The sequence below is a fragment of the Pinus tabuliformis genome, chromosome X, assembly GCF_031772625.1.
Source record: "Pinus tabuliformis cultivar Carrire ecotype Pingquan chromosome X, CPIR1, whole genome shotgun sequence".
Taxonomy (NCBI): Eukaryota; Viridiplantae; Streptophyta; class Pinopsida; order Pinales; family Pinaceae; genus Pinus; species Pinus tabuliformis.
The window spans coordinates 1,751,062,629-1,751,084,767 of record NC_142308.1 but is presented as its reverse complement, the minus strand read 5'-3'; the positions used below and the strand labels follow the sequence as shown (position 1 = coordinate 1,751,084,767).

Sequence of the window (22,139 nt, the reverse complement as noted above, 5' to 3'; positions counted from 1 at the left end):
AAATGTTATTCATGAACAATGTTGAATGTTTTAAGTGTCATAACATTGGGCATATGGCACGAGATTGTAACTTGACATGGGCTCTTACACAAGCTAGACCCATGAAAAAGAAGAAAGTTACACAAGTATGGAGAAGGAAGGAAAGGCAATCTGAAAACCCCTTGAACTCCCCAGTGGATCTAAATTTGTTTTGAGAAGAGTCTGCCAAAAGAAGACAAGCACACATTAAAGGGGAGCTTGTAATTTTTGTTGCTGAATTGTCTTAACAGTCACTCTTTGATGAAGACCTTTTATAAGGGAAAAATATGAACTTAAATCTGCCATAGAAGCAGAGAAGAAAAGTATGCAAAGCAAGAAGACCCTCACAGCAGTGGGAAGACAGAACATAAAACAGCAGTTTGGAAATTTTTTTTATGGAGCACATGCATTGAAATGCATAGCAATGGAAGGTAGTTTCCTTCTATGTAATGTGAGAGAACATACTCACAGCAAAGTGAGTACAATACACAACAGTAAAAAAATGTAATGTTTTTCTTCATATGCAATGCAACATGCAAAGAAATGCATAAAGAAAAACAGGGACAGCAGATTTTTAATGCACATGGGTGAATGATAATGTGTGGTAGCAGAAAAATGAAAGAAACTACACAGCAGTGCATTGTGTAAAAAAATGAATGAAGACTAAGATTGTGTGAAGCAATGGTGTAAATAAGAAAAGGCAGCAGCCCGTGTTAATTTTTTTTTGTTGTTTGGAGAATGCAGCGCAAAACAACGTGAGGATGATTTCTTTCTATGTGCAAGTAATGGAGAGTAAAGAGTTAGTGTATGGGCACACAACAATATGATGAAACAAAAGGCAGCCACAGTGCAAATTGCAGAGGCAACGCAGCAGCAAATAAAAACCCAGGGATGACAGAGTCTATGGTTATGGGTATGGACAACAGTGCATAAGAAAAGGCAGCAGCGTGATGGTAAGAAGGAGAAGCACAGTAGTGCGAAGAAAATGAAACCAGAACTAAGAGAGAATGAAGAAATTTGTTTTTACACAACAATGCAAATAAGAAAATGCAGCAGCATGAAGTTTTTTGTTGAAGAAATGAAAGGTAATGGACAGCAGCAGATGTAAAAGAAATTTTTTCTTTACAGCAGTAAATGTAAGTATAGTGAATGTGTTGTTCATTGAATTGAAATGCAACATATGCAACAGTAGTGAATGTAAGAAATGTTTACACACAACAGTGTAAATTTGTAAGGTGGGACAGAGTAATTGTTCCAGAAAAGACAGAGTATTCTGTCTTTGAAGAATGCAAGCAATGCAAAGTTTGCAAAGAAATGTAAGTGAAGTGCAGCAACACAACAGCAAGTGTAGACACAGCAGCGTGGGGTAGACGCAGCAAAGAAGATGGCACAACAGTGCAACAGAGAATATGCAGCAGCATAAAAGAACAATGTAATGAGTATGCACAACAGTGCAATGAATGTTTTGTTTTGAAATTGCATCTAAAGCAGTGTTTGGCAGTAATCCCTCCGTGAGAGGAAGTGAAGTTCTTAGTGAAACCCTCTGTTAAAGAGGAAGGTGTTTTTCAGCACAGTGTCATGGTAAATCCCTCTGTCAAGAGGAAGATGCTTTTTAGCATACACATGGTAAATCTCTCTATCAAGAGGATGATGCTTTTCAGCATAGTCACAGGTGAATCCCTCTGTCAAGAGGAAGGTGCTCTTCAGCACATTGTTATGGTGAATCCCTCTGTCATGAGGAAGGTGCTCTTAAGCACAGTCTCAGGTAAATCCCTCTATTAAGAGGAAGACAACTTTGATTGTTTGTGGAACTGCATCAGAAGCAGTTGGTGAATCCCTCTATGCGAGGAAGATTGGTGAATCCCTCTATGTGAGGATGATGTCTTTGTAACAGCAGTTGGTGAATCCCTCTATGTGAGGAAGTGCTTGGGTATAACTGAATACCCAACAGTTGAAATTAAAGGGGAGTGTTGGAATGATAATTCCAACTACAGGTTGCAGGCTGCAGGCGGACGTGGGCAGCCAACTCAGTAAGCGTAGTGATCGTGAGTTTTTCCGGCAGCCCGAAACTTTTCGCACCAGCCTTCAGGCGAAGGAATATCCCGACGATCGACTTCGATACGATATGGAGGCGGCACGTGTCTCTCACCTGACATCAGCCAACGTAATTTATCGGACGCTAAAGTTCTGCAGCAAACTGGCTCCCGATATCTTTCTCCGCCGTCCGATCTGCTCCAGCGTTCTCGTCCGTTGATCTATTCAAACCTGCATACGAGCCAGAATTTAATGCATTGCGTGGAGTGAATCAAGCGAATTGAGTTTGACTGCCGTCCTGTCTGCAAAAGGAATTAATTGAAATTTAAACCCGGTTTGCAAATGGTTGGTAAAACATTGAATTTCAACCACACGGAGGTATGGGCATATATTTTATGTTTTTTAAAAAAAAAGGAGCGTTGACCATATGCATTAAAAAAAACCCACGGTAGTTGAATGTATTGTATTAAGTTTTAAATATTACGAGCCAAAAAAAAAAGTGTGTGGCTCTGTTTTTTTTGGTTGTTGTATTGGTTGCACACGAAAAAAACATGTGTTCACAGCAGCGAGAAAAACCAGAGAGTTTTTGCAGCAGAAAATAAAACAAAGGGAGATGCACAGCAGTGCATAGTTTAGTGTTGATTTTTGCAAGGATGAATGCACAGCAGTGCGAATAAAGAAAGAGGAGGAGCAGATGAAGAAATGTATTACTTAGGAGTGCGTAGAGTGAGTAAAGTTTTTTTTAATGTATTGGATATGCATTGAAATGCAGGAGAAAAGAACGCACAGGTATTTTTTTTGAAATGGTGAATGTAATGAAATTTTTACTGAGTATGTGTAAAAATAGTTTTACACCAGTAAAGTAAAAAAAAGGGGTTTTACTGCAGTAAACTCAGCACAGTGAATTCTCAGGTGGAGACATAGTTTTGTTTTTGATGGGTGAAAGTAATTTTGGTGAATCCCTCTCAGCAAAGAGGATGAATATGTATCAGAGTTGCAAAGAGGATGAATATGTATCAGAGTTGGCTGAATGTATTTTTGGTAAATCCCTCTGAGTGAAAGAGGATGAAGTTTGTATCAGGCTTTATATTTTAATCAATAGAAATGTTTTATGGCTGTGTAATGGACTGTTATGAGTATATTTGTTTTAATAGCTTCCCTGTGCAAAGGTCCTGGAAGAAATGAAACAGAGCATTGGCTCTATGGAGTTTGTTTGTTTGGTTTTTGGTATTTTCCCATGAAAAATACCCAACATGATGTAGAGTGAAAAAAACAAAACAAAATAATTGATGTGGTAGAACCACAAATAAAAGGCTAATTATTGAACAAATTAATGTGATCCGTAGTGCTCCGGGAGTATTAGTCACATGTAGTTCTTAATAAGGTTAATCTGGTGTGATCCGTCGTGCTCTGGGGTCGTCAAGGTTATTTTATACAATGTTGAGTTGTAGAATTCTGTATCTAGAATGTTATCCTTGATAATTGATCAAGGCTGCGGAGGGTGGTGGATTCAGAGATGGTGGCACTTCCATAGGATGGTGTAGTATCTAGACTAAACTGTTGTGCTCCGGGTGGTTGAGAAGCGTCAATTCTGCAAAGTTCATCAATGATGGTTAGAGCAAGTTACGTTTTAAATGGAGGTCAAGTGACAACTCGAAGATGTGGTGGTAAAAGAGTAGTGTTTGCGAGATTCCAGAGTGGATGTGAGTGTTGATGATGACCATATCAGACAAATCTGACAAAGATTTATTTATTGTCGTAATGTGGGTTTTTTATATTTTCTAAGGTAAGCATTAAGGAAGGGTGTTGGAATTAATTCTTCCATGTAATTCATGAGTTGTCATTGTGAATCCCTAGTTGTCAATCTAGAAGTAGTCAATTTCCTATGTGTGAGTTGTAATAGCTATCTAGATGTGTCATTGTCAGTGATCTAAATACTATAAATATGTAACCTTTGAGATCAATAAAAGACAATAGTGTGATTTGTGTTGTGTGTGCAATCTCTCTCGCTCTCTTCATATTTCTAACACAATAGTGTGATTTGTGTTGTGTGTGTAATCTATCTCGCTCTTTTCATATTTCTAACACTCGTTATGGGATTAAATGTGATTTGCTTAGACAAACTAGTGTTTATGGGATCTATATGGCTTGTCATATATGGACTCTAGTTCTTTGCAGGTGAATGCATCTCCACATTACTTTCTTTATATATATATATATATATATATATATATATATATATATATATATATATATATATAAGGTTTCTCATATATGGACTATAGTTGTGGAATAGACATGTGTTTTTGACAACAATTATTTTGATGACCTTCTTGTTATGGGATTAGTGATTTGCTTAAACAATCATTGTGGCATGTTCAATTTTCTCTATGGCCACTTTTATATATATATATACATACATCAAGGTGTAGATTTGTGAGTTGGGATTTTGTTAGTGCATGGAGATAAGGGCCCTATTTTGTTTTGAATGGAGTGAGGAGCATGGGTGGTGGAAAATAAAACCTCAAGTTTTGGTTTTAAGAATTTATCAATGACACAATATTAACACCAAAGTGGCTCTTCCCCTTAAAGCAATTCCTGCACTTTGGTTGCAAACTTATTTTTATTATAGAATTTTAATTTTGAGATAAAAATTCATCCTCAAAACAAATTATTTGCTATCAACATCACTTTAAAAAACCAATAAAATTCAAAATGAAGATGTCACCTATAAAGATAAATAGTTTTGTATGGAAGAAAGATAATTATTTTTTTATCTCCTTGTAGGTTTATTCAAATTTTAAATGTAAGCACTCTTTGAAATTCATAATTCTTATTTTATTATCTTCCTTACGTGGCTTATTTTAGACTTTAAAATTTCTCTAATGCTAGATTGAACCTCTCCCAAGTTGTGGTAAGTCTACATAGTGAGGTCTACCTCTCTACTAGAATAAGTCTTCCCTCGGATTATTTTGGAAGTGACCCAATGCTCCTCATTGGATTGTTGGGAAACACTTTAGCACATAGACCAAGTCAAGCAAAGGAACATGGTCATCATTGTTGAGATTGGGTTGTGTTTTGCTAGTGGTTTAACAAATGGTTTTATGTGCTACAAATTGATTGCATTCAACTTTGGTTCATCCCATGAAGTCTCTCATTGATTGCAAACATGGCTCATGAAGTCTCTATTGGGTTTTTCTTGGCTCATCCTTTGGAAACATGGCTTTGCTCTCTCTCACTTTCTTCAAAACCACAACCTGCCTTTCAATTTGGTTGGGGATATTAGGGATGGATTCCCTTGGCTATTGGTATTTTTTTCTATGATGCCTTTGTTTGCATGTGGACAAGACCTTAAATTGAAAACTTTAGTTATTTTAATTGTAAACAATTAATTTGTTTTTTAAGTATGAACAACATTCCTTGTTTTTTGGGGATGTGTTCGATAGTGTTGTTTTTGTTTGCTAGTTTGTTGTATTTTAAATTTTATTGACAATGTTTCTGATAACTTTGCATTAGAGTTTACTTTTTCCATCTCATTTGAGATATTGCATAGAGCATTCCGCTCTCTTTCTAAAAGTGGTTGCATGCCATACTCATTTGTTTCTTTGATATCTTTGTTTTTCTCATGGGGTACATGTATTGTCTTAGTTAGTTTATTAATGACCACTGTGATGTTTTTTTTCTCTTTTTTGAAACCCACTTCTATATTTTTCTACTAGCACCACTTGTTGCTTAAAGCATGATCAATTTTGGCATCTATTACAACCACTTTCATATTCAAAGCAATCATTGGGTCCCTTTATTCATATTTTCATGGGATCACTCTTCATTTCCATTGGCTTATCAACTTCTAGAGATTGTCTATAACCACATTGTGGGACTTCATCCACCTTTCATGTTCATTTACTTTTATTTTTATGTTTGGGAATAAATGTCTGTTAATTTCTCATTTTTACCTAGGTACTTACAATCTTTATTTTTGGCAGCTTTCTTTTTGCACCTTTGAGTAGTGGATTTTGAGCCACTTGTGCATATATTCTTAAGTTTTCACAAAGCTTTTGCTTCCATGACTATGCACAATATTGTCTTGTAGGCCTTACAACTACATAGTTTTTCCAACATTTCTTACTTGATTGCTTGTTATCATCATCACTTTTAACTCATAACTCCATACTTTTGTTATCATCTATGTCCACCTAGTTTGAAATGGTCCATAATCCTTCTTTGGGTGATCCTTTATATTTTATCACTATATTCGAGATCAATTTCCTTTAGAGTTAACCTCATATTAAGCATTGATTCCTATTTCAACTTAGTGATTGCAATGGCCAACAGCTCATGCACTTTCGCAAGATGGATTGGACATCTTTCGCAAGATGGATTGATGTCCATAGGGATACTCATTTTATGTTATTTTTCTTGATTGCTCTTTAAATTATTTATGTTGTTTGCTTTTATTTGAAGTATTTATTCCGGTGCCTAACTTGTATCTATTTGTTTCTAGCTTTTATTTGAAGCATCTATTCTTGTCCCTAACTCACATCTATTTGTTTCTAGCATTCATGTGATAGTTTTTATTGTTTACCATTCTTGGGCTTGTGCAATTGATCCTTTTTGCTTTTAAATTCAGCCATTCAACCGTATTCTTTGAAGTTACTTGATCCTCCTCTTTACAGTTTAATTTTGATGATATTTTTTTATTAACATCTTCACCCACTTAAATGTTATACTTTTACCATTCAGTACATTTTTGTGGGATATTATTCTTCTCAGAAGTTTTTTCTATGTTTCTTTTACGGATTTTCCTTTTTTTCTCTGAATATTTGTACCAGATACTTTAGTTAAGGGAAAAAAAAACTTTTACGTTTATATAAATTACACTTTTATTATTAATTTACCTTTTATAAATTAACATTAAATTTGTTTATATTTTTATTAGGGAAATTATTTTGCCTATTCTGTCTGAGCTCAGCCACTTGACTGCTAACTTATTTTCTTCCCGAAAATTGATGTTTAATTTGAAGGGTGTGCTTCCGGACGGTACCGCTGTAGCTGTGAAGCAACTCTCCTCCACATCTTTTCAGGGACAAAACGAGTTTCTAAACGAGATCTGTCTTATCAGTCGTGTACAACACCGAAACCTGGTGAGTTTGAAAGGATTTTCAATAAAAGGGAAGGAGAGGCTACTGGTCTATGAATTCTTGGAGAATCGCAGCCTCCGTCAAGCTCTTCTCGGTAAACACTTCACTTCCATTTTGAAGAAAACATATAGGCCTGGTTTATATTCATGGAGGGTAAAAAAAATATTTTAGAATTTAGTTTTTTTTTAATCTTATTTTTATTTTTTTAATGGTAAAAATAAATTTAGGTTCAATCTTGTTTTTAGGGTGGAAATAGATTCATCCCATCAAAAACCTATGAAATTTTCAAAATTTCTACCAGATTTTATTAAAATATGACTAAATTTTTTATTATTTTTAACCATTATACTAAACTAACATAAATTCCAAAAAAAATATGAATTAGACATGAACTCTCCCTTTTGTTAATTTGTATTTTTTCCATTTCATACAGATAAACAAGATGCCAGCCCTATGACATGGCCAACGAGAATGAAAATCGCTGTTGGAACTGCCCAAGGACTTGCTTATATGCACGAAGAATCGGAGGAACGCATTGTGCATAGAGACATCAAAGCAAGCAACATTTTACTTGACAAAGACTTCAATGCCAAGATTGCAGATTTCGGCTTGGCTAAAATCTTTGATAACGATGAAACTCACGTTACCACCCGTGTAGCAGGAACACTGTAAGTGCACTTTATGTATATTCATTCTATTCTCAACTAGATATGCCTAATGCTCCCTCAATCCGAAGCTTCAACTAGATAAGCTCCCTCGTTCCAAAGCATCACGCTTCCTGAGAAAATTATTTTAATGAAGTTAGAGATAGTTTATGAGTTTGTTAGGTAAAACTTACTAGATTAAGATTCAAATCTTATTGAGTTTATTATTTTGTTATGGTCTGCTGATTAAGGAGTAGACTCTTTTTATCCTAGAGTCTAGGTTCTTGTCAAAATCATTAGAAATGAGTATATCTGCTTGCAGGTTGTTGGATGTACTCTTTTAGAGGTCTGGCAGTTACTATTACGAAGTTGTTAGATTAAGTCTGGCAGTTACTATTACGAAGTTGTTAAAAAAATAAAAGATAGTTTATGGGATAGATTGTTTTTTCATTTGGTTGATGTATTTGGCCTTTTTTCTAAACTTAGACAAACCCCTCACTAAATAAAAGATAGTTTATGGGATAGATTGTTTTTTCATCTGGTTGATGTATTTGGCCTTTTTTCTAAAATTTTTTAGCGCTAGATAGATTATTCCAAGAACTAACTAACTGTCAAAATATCTACATAACTTTCTTTGTTGTATTAATGCATGTTACTTTTACATTTCCTACCATTTCCTTACCACCTCGAGATTGCAGATTATAAAATAATCTTGAAATTTGACCAATAAAAATGAAATCTTACTTCTCTCCTGTATATCAAATTTCTGAAATCCGTAATAACGATAAGATTTATTCGCATTTTGGAATATGTGATAGAGATAAACTTATTCAGATAAATTTACTTCATATTTTTCTAAAACAAGTTTTTAATTTGCTTCATTTTGAAGTGGCTATCTATGTCCAGAATATGCTTTGCGAGGCCAGCTTACAGAAAAAGCTGACATCTTCAGTTTCGGCATTGTGCTATTAGAAATAGTGAGTGGAAGAACTAATACAGATACATCACTACCCACACAAGAGGAATATCTTCTGGACTGGGTCAGTACAATATTCTCCTCTATTTCTTGATTTTAAGATTTTATTGTTTCTCAGCTTTTTAACAAGTTTATGCCTGTTACAGGCTTACCACTTGCTTGAAGAGAATAGGATCCTTGATCTTGTGGATCCTGCATTGGAAAATGACTATGATGCCAAAGAGGCCGAAAGACTTATTCACGGTGCTATTCTGTGCACAAGAGTCCAGCGCTCAAGACGCCCACCAATGAGTCATCTGCTCGCTATTATACTCGGAGAAGTTCCAATCCCAAATATCTTCTAACTGTTTAATTCCTAAAATCAACCATTGAATTAAAGATAAACTCTAACAAGAGAGATTTGGATTACAGAATAACGGAAATACAGCCTAAATTGAGCGCGTGTTTTGGTTTCAGACTTTAACATATATAGCAGAATAATATGACTAGTAAACTCAAATATGGATGAAATATGGAGTTTTGATATATATAAACTCAGTGATAGATGCAAATATGTATTCGAGTAGCTGCTACTAAGCCAAGTACAATTTTTTTAAAGAGCTGTATGATTATTTTAAACAATGCCAATGGAAATGGAAGTGGAAGGATTCCTAGTTACATTGGGACTGCTGGTAAATTATCATTATCTTATGGTTTTATTATTAATCTCATTTCATTTTTTCCAATTTTGTAACATGTTTTTTTTGGAAATTAAAATATTTATATCATATATATGATGAGCAATTTATTTTTTTAATATTTTTAAAAAAGGTATAAAAGTTGATGTTATACTTTGAAAATAGTTATTTTATGTATATGGAAATGATTATATTTTCTTTATAGTATGAATTTTACCTTAGATTTATGAAACTAGAAATTTTTTATAGTTGTAAGATGAGGCTCAATAGCCTATCTTGATATATTTTTTTATTTTTTTTGTTTAAGTGTCTAAATTTAGAGGGGGATTGGAATACTTGTTTTTCACCCCTAGTTAGCAATTTTATGGAGTGGGATATGGAGCCCACTCATGAACTTGTGTGGGTGCTCTTTATGGTTGGTTGCTTGGCTTCGCCAACATTTATGTTTCCAATTATACATGATAGTGTGAGGTCTTTTGACATTGGGTGGCTAGTGACCTCTCCCTTTTGGTTCATTTGCTCTGATTTTAAATGATGGAGTTTCAAGAAAACAAGAAACATGGTTATCCCTGTGTCATTATTGGTTAGAGAAAAATAAGCCTAGTTAGCATTGATGCTCATCATTCGCTTTTTGAACCTAACTACGAGTGGTAAAATTCTCATTTGAACTATGGTTCACATGAACCATCTTTCATAAAGACACTAAGTAGATATACCACCAAACTACCATAAGCTAGATAAGACTTTACTTTTCAAGTAAAACTCCTTTGACTCAACCATGGATTGTCCAAATCATGTTGAGGACACAACTACTCTTTCTTATCGTTGCCTATTTGGTTCTCTTTTCCTCAGAAAGCCAAAGGGATTCACATGGCCCAAATCAATTACATCCTTAATGTCAACAACCTCTAAAGCCTAGGTTGTTTGACCTACATTTATATGATGACAAAATTGGTGCCCCTTCTAGTTGGATCAAGTTATGTAACCAAATCACAAAACAAAAGAAAAGATAGATGACTTGAAAATAAGCCTCTTCGAGGGGGAAACCTCATTTACATCACATAGATGAGAAATTATTGGATGATACAAATGACAAGACCTCCTTGGTATATAGGAGTCTAAAGGGTCACAATATAATCAGGGCCTACATAACAATAATAATGTAATGGCACAACAATAACAATAGTGGACTTCTATGGGGCACAATAATAACAATATGGGGGCTACATGGGGCACAACAATAATAATATGGGGGCTATACTAGTATTATAGGGATCTAACATGCCCCTCTCCTTCAAAAAAGTTTTGTCCTTAATGCTTGAGTAGTTTTGGATGCTTTTGTATAAAATACTCATCCTTCCATGTGGAATATTTAGCAAGTAAGTTCTTTTGTAGTTTTCAAGTTCTTGTTTCCGTGACTACTTCAGGTTCCAATATTATTTTTCCTTCCTCATCAAGTTCTGGCATATCTTTTGAACTATAATATTGTCACCTATAACCTTATTTAAGCATGAAACATGGAAAATTGGGTATACTCAAGAAGATGTAGACAACTCCAATTTGTATGCCATAGTACCAATCTTTTGCAATACATTGTAAGGACCATAATACTTGCGTGATAATTTATTATTCTTCTTAGCTTTCTTGATTGCTATTTCTATGTATGGTTGTAGCCGTAAAAATACCCAATCACCTACGTCAAAAATTCTTTCACTGCGATGCTGATCTACTTGTTGTTTCATTTGATTCTACACCAGAGTCAAGTTATCCTTTAAGAGTTGGAGAAATTGTTGTTGATGCTTGATATGATCTTCCACTACTTGAACCTTTGAATTTTCTCTTAAAGACGATGTGATGGGATGTGGATGATATCGATGAAGTGCCATAAATGGGGCCATTTTTGTTGCAGTATGGAAGGAAGTGTTATATCGCCATTCTACAAGAGGTAACCACCTGACCCATTGTGTTTGTTTATCATATACAAAGAAACAAAGATATCATTCCAAACATTTGTTCATTATCTCAGTTTTCCCGTCAGATTGAGGATGACAAGATGAGTTATGAGCTAATTGAGTACCAAGGTGTTGTAGCAGCTCCAACACCCTCCAAAATTTTGGCCTGCATCCAATTTCAGAGCCTCGTTTGGGTTTTTACTTTATGTTTGCAAGTACTCGGGCTCACCCCGTTAGCTCGTGTGGAGTCTTTGCACCCTCCTCGCTTAACTAGTCAACAGACAACTTTTTGCATGTTGATCACAATGTCACACTTGTAGCCATGTTCTGTCATGCACAAGGCCCCGCTTCGTGTGTACAAGTTGTATTCTCCATGTAAATATCCATCGTACTCACACACGAAGTTGTATTCATTTTCACGTAAGCGTCGTCGCGGTCGTTCAAACGATCCATCACAAGCATTGTGCTTGTCATTCGCACCATCGGTCAATCACACTGAGTATGTGTTGTCTTGATGGTTTGAGACATCTTACCATAGAGTCATGTTGAGTGTGTGTTTGCAAGGTCACGTATGAAAAAGTTCACTCACTCACATAGTTAGCCATTTTTTCTGAAGTTCAGATGACCAGATCACCCTCCAATAGTCAGACCCTCGCTGAGTTGCATTGCATAGTTTCAGCCTTTAATGAACATGTATTGCTGCCCAGAATTGCATAGACCTTAAGGTTGTCACCCAGGCAACCTGCACTACGCAATCTTAGAATCAAGTGAATCGATGGTCACCTAGAACAACGCAGAAGTTTCTCAACAACCCATCTCAAACTACACTATCTGCAAGCGAAGCAACCAACCCTCGATCTGGTCAATCAGAAAGTTTGACTGAGCAGTGGCCCCGAGACTTGTTGGAAATATTGGGGGGGGTGAATCAGTATTTCTTTTCCGACTATTGTTTTTCAAGTTAAAACATTTATATTCAGAACACAAGATGAACAACAAGAATAAATGCTTTTATTAATATAATCTTTGCAGTAAAATAGATACAATATATAAGTGGTTGCAATTAGTTGCCAAGCACCAACTTGGACTTTTGTGAGGCTCCAACCTCCAAAGCTCCAACTCTATTACGCCAAGGCAACAATCTTGGACATAGGAGCACCAACTCCCAAGGACTTCAATCCTTCCAGTTCCTGAGACACCAATCCTTCTTACTTCTAAGGCACCAATCCAAAGGACTCCAATTCTTCTTACTTCTAAGGCACTAGCCCCAAGGGTTCTGATCCAATCTTGTCAAGGCACATTTGATAGTAATGTTCTGCTCTCAGAACTCTTCATTACTGAGTTATGTTTGTTTATAGCTTTATTGTAGTCTCCATGCTACAACATCAATGACAACCAATCTTCCTATGAAGGAGTCTTTACAACTTTTCATACTGTCCACACAGAGTCTCCAATAGCCTTCGTGCTCTATGATAATGTCTTCACACAACTTTAGTCAGTCTACTGTTAGCTGCAGTAAGCTCTACATAAAGAACAACTTTCTGTTCAAGCATCTGTTCTAATATCACAGTAAATTCTTTAGCATGACTGCTTCTCTGCTGGCTACTTCTCCCCTTCGACTATCTCATGTCCTGTTGGTCCTTCGGCCCTTTTTTCTGTTCTGCTGAACCCTCTCGCTGCCTCTGTTTCTTCCAACTGTATCAACAACATTCAACAACCGCCTTCAATGCATCTTGTTCTCTGTTTTTATTGTTGTATGCACTCCTGATACCTCTGAATTTTGGTTTCCACTTTTCCACAGGCTCTTTGGCTTCCTCAATGCTTGCTTCAGCTCCCTTTGCACTGGCTTACCCTTCAGCTTCTTGGCTTTTCGGTCGCTGTAGCTTCCTCTGTCTCTTCGTACTCACAGGACATGTTCATTCATAAGAGAGTACCAAATACTTAGAGCAAAATTGCTACCTATTAAAACTGTAACAAAGCCCTGTTTTTCAACGATAACAGGCATACACAGAGACAACATTGTTTAACAGACATGCCATGTCCCAATCACAATCGCAATCAGCTTCAGTTCAGCCTCCTGAACTATCGGGAGCATTATTATAGGCTTTTTTCCTAAAAAACTCGCGCAATACAAATGTTTAAATACATAGGAAATATATGAAAAAACCATGAGCGAAGTGCTAAGGGTGGACTTCAAAAATATTACTCTCACATCTATAACTACTTCGGGTCCGCCTTGTAATCACAATCGGCAGTCGCCAATGGTCGATGGTCGATGGATGCGATATGACATTACGCCAAATTGCAATGTTGCATCCGGTCCGGTATTGTAATAGCAATTGGCGCTTGCGGGAGGACAACCCTTTGTGTATCATTGCGATGGCGGATGCGATAAATCATAAAACATTTCATAATGTGTAGCGGGTCCATTACATAATATATATATATATATATGTAATATTGCAAGTGTTTAACGTGGCGAGGCTTAAGGCCCGCATACATAACGATATACATGGAATACTACCCGGACTTCATCTGTTTACATCTCCGGACATCTATGTCGTCGGGTTTGCATATATGTATCACAATCGGGGGTTTGGGGTGATGGAAAATAACCGAACCGCTGATTTCACTGTCGCCATATATATATATATATATATATATATATATATATATATATATATATATATATATATATATATATATATATATATATATATATATATATGCCCACTCCGATAGTATATTCCCTCTGATAGTGTATTAGCAATATATATGTGAGTTTCGCCTCCGATAGTGTATTCTGCGCATACTTATATAAACTCTGCCTTTTCCGCTCCGATAGTGTATTTGCATATATGTATGGTTTTTTTTGCCGTTGATGTTGTATATAGCCTATATATATGTTTATGCCGCCGATAGTGTAAATGCATGCATATATATATATATATATATATATATATATATATATATATATATATATATATATATATATATATATATATATATATATATATATATATATATATATATATATATATATATATATGAGTCTGTGCCTCTGATAGTGTAAATGCATGCATATACTCTATATAGCTCCCGATAGCTCTGTCTGCTTCCTTTGATGGCTCCGATAACTCTGATTGTTTCCTCCAATGGCTCTGTCTACTCTTTGCTCTGTTTGATCCTCTTGGCTCTTCCGATAGCTCTGTTTGTTCCTTTGTTTGCCTTGTTCTTCTTTGGCATATATATATGGCACCTCCTGTAGCTTTGTTTTGGCATATATATATGACATATATTTATGGTTCCTCATGTAGCTCCTCTTGGTTCTTCTTGGGCATGTATTACATGCAATGCTCTTCCGATATGGCTCCTCTTACTCCAATGTGGCTCCTTTTGCTTGGCAATGTCTTTCAAAGAGACCTCCTCTATTTGCTCTGATATTATGCAATATGCCTCTCTTGCTAACTCCTCTGTTAACAAACTTTTGCTTATGGCTTGGCTATCCTGATGGCCTTGCTCCTGTCTCTTCATGGATCTTCTCTACTTCTCCTTGGCTTCATATCATCATCTAGTATCTAGAATATTGCCATATTGACATCAATGACAACCTAGGTCAACAAGACTCACTCCCCCAAAAAATTGCGCAGAAGCTGCACACCTTGCCCGCTCCTTGTGATATCCCCAACCGATTGACTGATTAGATCCAAACAATATTAATAATAATAGTAGTAATAAATAAATAAATAAGCGGCAATTGCCCATGGTTTTTTTTTTTGGCTCAGGTATTACCCCCAGTTTCTTCTAAGCATCCCAACTATAAAAGGAGGATGAAGGTCGAGAGCAAGGCATGGAATTTGGTCTTTCCTTTATTGATATAGTGAGATCTCAAGCGAGTTTTCAAGTGGGGATTTTCAGTTGAGATCCTCTGCCTTTCTTCGGTGGGATCGAATCTCACCCTAGTAGGTAAACCCAACTTCGGTGGTCTCTTTGATCACCCTAGCTGGTCGAGTTTATTTATATTTGATTTGAAGAGGTTTTTTCTGTACATCTTTCGAGAGTTGAGATCTGAAATCTTCTCTGCACATTTTTGTCGTGATCAAAGGATTATATATCAGTGTTGGGATTGGGTTTGAATGGGTGAGTGGTGCCGCATCCTGTCTCGGCAACCCCTGTTCGTTTAGAATATTGATCTCCGCCTAAGATCATTGGAGGTAGCAATATCAACAATTGCGCCCTATCTACGCAGTACCTTACCTGATTGGGAGATCATGCAAGGAATCCACATGCAGTCATCATCCAACAACAATGGAGGCAGTCCAGGAACAAAATGTGAGCACTGGAGGCGATGGGCATAGACACTGAGGAGTGAAGCTCTGAGCTGTTCATGACATCTGGACACAGAACAATGGACGCAATGTTCGTGGCATCTATCGTTGAAAGCAATCACTACAGGAAGACGCCAATGTGAAGGGTTGAGTCATTTGCACACTCCATCAGTCATGTAGAAAATCGCCGAGGCACAATGCGGAAGAGGATTATATCACCAGAATGCAGATCGAGGGAGAGTGAATGGGTGCTGTCACTACAAAGAAATTCTTGAGCCTTCAACGAGCCACTGCATTGACACCATGATTTCCAGGGTTCAAAGTTCATTTTGTAAGTTGACCCAACTATGCGTTGATCAAACTATTGTAACCATTTTTGGGAAGAATTATAATAAAATCATCCTTTAAGTTGGGTCCCATTGGTATATAACTACGTATTTTTATATGGATTTCATATGAAATTTCATATGCATATATTCATAGTTGGCATATGAATTATGGGTATTTAGATGGAGTGGCATATGCAAATATTTTTGGGAAGGGTTTAAGTTTTTTCACGGTTAATGGTTATTTTTTTTTTTCTATTAAGTATATTGCAGTGGTATCAGAGCCACTATCTTGGCCAGCTGTGGGATGCCAAGAAGGGTGAAAAAAAAAGGGATTACTATCAATTGGAAGGGGAAAAAGGCTAGAAGTTAAGGCAAAAACGAAGACCAAGGAGAGTCAGAAGAAGAAAAACCAATGGGTGATCAGGAAAGTTCTAAACTTGCAGATGCATTACAAAATATTTCTGCCACTCAAGATACCATTATGGAACTTCTTAAACTACAGATGGGGCAAACTAATGTGCAAAGCAATAATGGGGAAGGTGGTTCTCATTCTGGAGGGGATGGTCTGTCACATGATCTGGTCAATATACGGGGCAATGATCCATCACAAGAGCATGCCAATGCTCAGAGCAACCCTTTCAGCCTGTAACAACCCAAAAATAAATATCTAATTAACTTATTAACATTAAATTTAAATAAGAGTGGCAATTACCTAGCCAAATAGACATGTAATTAATTAATTAAATTCAAATTTAATGAATAGTGCTTACTTGTTTACCTGTGGTAGAAGTAGGCTTACCGCAACAAGGTTTTGGGGACGACTCTCCACCCAACCGTAGGCTCAATTGTGCACAGTCTTGCTACAATTGGCCACCCCCGAGCCCTCAATCAACGTACTACTGCCAGTGACTCCTAAGTCTTAAAACACCATTCTCCCAAGAGAATGAAAGATAGAATCTCGGAATGATGGAATGCAAGAATGCCTCTCACCTTCCTCACCATCTATTAAATAGAACAACATTGGAAGGGAAACCACATGCACACACTCCATGTGTCTACATGCAACTTTCTTTGATTTTTAGCTTTCTTGTTTTATTTCTTTACTTTTCTTTTGATTTTTAGCTTTCTTGTTTTATTTCCTTCTTTTTGATAGTTTTCTTGTTTTATTTCTATTTCTTCTTATTTAGAGTTTTAGTATGCTTAAATTACTATTTTTATTTTTATTATTTTTATTTATTTTCTTGTATATATTTTTAGTATCATTTATTATTTAACATTTATGATATATTATCTTTATTATTTTTATTATTTATTATTAAGTGATTTATTTATTATTATTAATTATTATTTTTGCATTATTTATTATTTATTATTATTATTATTTATTTATTATTTTTATTATTTATTATTTATTAACTTCATGTTGCCAACACCCTCTGTTGAACTAGTATAACCAGCAGGCATCGAAAGTCCCCAACACCCCGGGAAATCTCAAGGAATCTCTGTCCTTTTTCCCACTTTCGGCACCAGGCTAAGCCTGACCCGGTCTGTATCCTAGTCCAAGGCTGGCCCCAAGGCTCATGCCTGACTCAGACCTCATCTGCCCCAAGGTAGGCATCCGGTCCGGTACTCAATGACCCCGGGCATCTCGCAAGGCTGGCCCACTCCCTCCACAACTACTAAGGCGCATAGCCCCAGGCATCGAAGTCCTTTACAACCCTTCCAGACTTCGGCATCCCAATCCAATAACAGGCACCTAGCCTAGAACATCAGGCACTTGGCCTCCTCAAGATGGTCTCATAGCTCTTCAAGAGCTATCCATCAAGAGCTATACACAAGACAAAGGAACCACTGGCATATGTAGTGTTGATTGAGTTTTGTCCCCAGCCCATATGGAGTTACGTATTCTCCCTCGTGCGTATGGGCTTGCACGAGATCATCAAATAAACCGGCTCTCTCGGCCCATTTGTGGAGTCCTGTGAATCATCACATCTCAATATGCATTCAATGCATTAACCATACCATCATAGTATCATAGGAAATAATCCACATGCCAACTCTTGCATGTCACCATGAGAACGTTCATCTTTGTTAAGCGCAGCATTATCACTAATAACGAACTGCATGCTCATGCATATCATAAATTTGTAGGCAATTATTGCATACTTCACCTTATGAATACCCTCGTAAGTTAGATCCTCAACGTATTTGCATCAAATATATATCATAACTTCACATAAATGAATCACATGTCAATAAGCCTCATAGCATCATAACTCTTAAGCCACATTGTGTACCCTAGTTGGTAGTAGACGTGTTTGTTGTAGTCGAGGTCGTGGATTCAAAACTAGTCATTCAACAAGTTAGAAAAGGCTTTTCAATAATCAGTTCGACTTCTTTCTACTAGGTAGTTGACCATTTACACCAATGGTATAATCATCTAAGTACATCATTAAATTTCATATGAGTCTCATCATCTTGAGTCTTAATCTCTCATCATATATTCTTCCTTCCCCAAGGAAATTTTGGTGAAATTCATTGTTTAAGATATTACTAGTGATACCATCTTTATTAAATCATCTATCTCAAAATTAAAATCCTTTGATTTTACATCCATTTACCCTTTAGCTTACTGATTCCAATACCATTGTAAACATTTTTTTTTCATCATGATTTAATTTTATATCATGCTTAATTTACTTGCACAAGGATTTGTTGATCCATGTTGACTTATTTAACAATTTTCACTTCATCCACATAAATATTTTCCTATCTCGTCGAGTTCATAAAGTTCGTAGCTCAATACCACTTGATTGCTTTATCATAAATTCAGTTTCCTCAAGTTGGGCAAAAGAATCTTTCTTATTAAATAGTATCATTATTTTAAATTTTGAAATAGTTGGAAACACTACTACCATCATTGTCCATTTAACTATGAGGTGTTATGTGGAAACAACCTCTTTTAACTTTATGGGAAGTCCTACTCATGAAACGATGAGTGAAAATTAGTCAAGTACAACCTCTATTAATTGACTTTCACTTCTTTTGTCACTATGTACACAATCCTTCTCAAGGTATCCTTATAAAATTTCTAGCAACATTCCTTCCTATCTTCCTTGTTTATTATCACTTGGTCATCATGGAACTTTACACCTTCACATTTTTAAAATATGTAGATCATCATTATGACCATTACCCATCATGTTTCTCACTCCACTCATCAATACCTTTCTTCTTGATAGAACATCCCTTCATTTCCTCCTACCAGATATTATTATATATTTTTCTCCTAGTCTTCCATGTCTATTAGCTTAAAATGGAAATTTCTTTACTTTATTCTATTTTGACTTTAATTTCTCACCTCCAGTCATTGTGGTTTCTTTTCTTCCTCTTTTAAACATAGCACCGATATACCTTGGAAATGTTGTTACTATTTCCCAACTTGGGTAATCCTTGATAAATAAATTCATTAAGATGGCTACCAAATGTAATCCTGTTTTAAGACATCCATCTAATAAAATTGCCTGATCCTTCATCTTGTTATCCATAATTTATTCATATAGTTAGTCACCTATGGAAAACTTACAATGCGGCTCTCCCATTGTTATAGATGTTTTTATGCACACAACTTATCTTCTCCAATCATTCTATTTTATCATACCTTCCAGGTTCCTTAAAATGACCTTCATTATCACCATGATTTTTCAACTTCCCTGGTTGATTGCCAATATTTTCTTCCTTAGATATACCTTATAGTGATACCTTTAGAGTACCAAGTGATGATTATACCAAACTCTTTCATTATGTTCTAAAATAGGTTGTCTCTTCTTACTGATTTCTTACTCTTGTTGTGATACTTCTTCGCTACCACCGTAATTATCTGATCCAAGTTAGCCATAATCACATGAATTATCATTAGTTATCATCCCAAAAATTTGCAAGTTTCTCCTTTCCATTTCTCCTTAGACAACTTTGACCATTATATGCAATTAACTTTGAATCGCTAACCGCATGTAACATTATACTCAACTTCTGAACTTTAATCCAAATTTATACGATTTGCCACTGAGACTAAAAGATACCCTCCTGTGGTTTATATATATACTGCAAAACCCAACTGATTCACTCAAGAATGAAGGGAACTTCAATGGTAGCTTGATGATGTTTAGTAAATGATCAGATACATGTAATCTGAATGGCAATTGCAATGCAAAATTAAATTTATTAGAAGATCATATTGAGAGAGTTGTGTTCTTGCAACAATATACCCAAGAAATGCCAAGCAACTGCTATCGCTAAAGGAAATGAGATCAGCAATCCAACCCAATTAGTGAATAGTATGATCAACATTCAAGGAATGTTATCTCTATGTTTTTAGATCAAATTTGAAGAGTAAAATAATGAATAGATTGCTAGTGAACCATGATCATCTAAAGAGACTAAGATATTAGAGTTTATCCATTGTAAATTGGAGCAGATTTCACTATTTTAGACCACTTTAATTGGTGACAAATTTCAACTTCAATTATCCAAATACTTCAAAAACTGTGTTGTAAAATGAACTAGTGGTGAGTGGTTACACCAGCATTAAAAATTTGTTACAAAAAACATGCCAGCAATTATACATCGTTAATTATGGGTAGATTATCACCATCCAAGATTACAAGATTATATATTGTTACCAATGAATCAATGAGTCATAACAAAACTATATACTATTAATTATGTGAGTCATTTAGAATACTTAGATTATTGTTGTGATAATTATGCAGTGAATTTTTAACCAGATATGTATTAACCATGCCAAATTTATTCAACAAAGTTTTGAAGATTCTTGATTCATTTCAATTTACTATTTTGTATATTTTCCCCTACTGCACGGCATGCAATCAGACCATTGCCAAATTTCAAACTATATGATTGATCATGCAAATTATCAATAATTACTAATTTTGTAGTATTAAAACTTAGAGAATTGTCTCAACATAAAATCAAAATTCCAATGAGTAAAGCTTAAGAATATTAGTGGCAGTATTGTTTTAAGAAGGTACTTGAATTCCGAAAGAAAATTCACCATGACTTTTGAAATGATATGTCACACCAATATTAAGTCTACAGATTCATAACCTTATGTGCTAGGATAAATTGAAATTATGTGCTGTAGAGTGAAATATTGTGAGTATTTGTTTAAGCAATCATAACTTATGTTAGAAGAATTAAATGGACTGCTTTTAACAAAATAAATTGTTTAAACAAATTTATTGAATGTATCTTGAGATTCTTATGGCTATTAAATGATTACTCTAAGGAAATTTAAGAAATCAAATAACCAAAGAAATATTCCACACCATAAAGAAAAGACACCGCCACCCGACCCAGAACCGGATCGGATGACTGGGAAGGTTATCCCTCCCCAACATAAAATAAAATCATTTTATTAATTATATGGCCTGCCTGCAAGCGCACTTGCGAAGGCAACACCATCCCTTAAACTACAATACATTTAGCCATATTAATTTCCCGGATAAGACATAAAATTTCCTGCATAAGACATAAGATATAAGATTGTAAGCTTGCGGCCATGGCTATGTGTGTTCCTGCAAATTCCATTGTTCTTTTCGACAACAATGTCGAGAAATCTGCACACACTATAAGGTCAATAGTACCATTTACATAGTCAATAGTACCATTTTCTCATGCAAGGAATAATAATAGCCCGATCACATAATCTCCACCAACTCAAATAGCCATTGCATACTGATACCAATAGTATCTAAAAGTAAAATAACATTTATAGACTTAACAGCGCACTATAAGAACAATAGGACAGAAAGCAATATTTTAATAGTCTACACTTAAGCAGTAGGCTTACACGTGAAAGGTATTATGCACAATGAGCGTTAGAAAGTAAAATCTTCTTTGTAACTATAGATTGAATTATATTAAAATTTTGAAGGCTGGCATAAAGGAATAAACGCTATGAAACAATCAATATAAGCAATCTTTTGAGTTATTCCGTTGTGCCCTTATGAGACTTCCAAAA

General features: G+C 35.6%; 1 protein-coding gene across 1 annotated transcript; it reads left to right on the top strand.

Annotated features, from left to right (window-relative positions):
- Positions 1 to 1,993: 1,993 nt before the first annotated feature.
- Positions 1,994 to 9,157, top strand: LOC149146797 (cold-responsive protein kinase 1-like). Its single transcript, XM_089452862.1, has 6 exons — positions 1,994 to 2,182; positions 2,825 to 2,841; positions 6,992 to 7,287; positions 7,627 to 7,861; positions 8,727 to 8,877; positions 8,960 to 9,157. Exons 1-6 carry the CDS (start codon positions 1,994 to 1,996, stop codon positions 9,155 to 9,157), a joined length of 1,086 nt encoding a protein of 361 aa, XP_089308988.1.
- The last annotated feature ends 12,982 nt before the right edge of the window (positions 9,158 to 22,139 follow it).

What these genes read in the sequence shown, in the direction of transcription:
- LOC149146797 (XM_089452862.1), top strand. Translation starts at nt 1,994, where the DNA reads ATGATAATTCCAACTACAGGTTGCAGGCTGCAGGCGGACGTGGGCAGC. An exon ending in CCTCCGTCAAGCTCTTCTCG is followed by an intron (nt 7,288 to 7,626) that starts GTAAACACTTCA and finishes CATTTCATACAG; the next exon opens with ATAAACAAGATGCCAGCCCT. An exon ending in AGGAATATCTTCTGGACTGG is followed by an intron (nt 8,878 to 8,959) that starts GTCAGTACAATA and finishes TGCCTGTTACAG; the next exon opens with GCTTACCACTTGCTTGAAGA.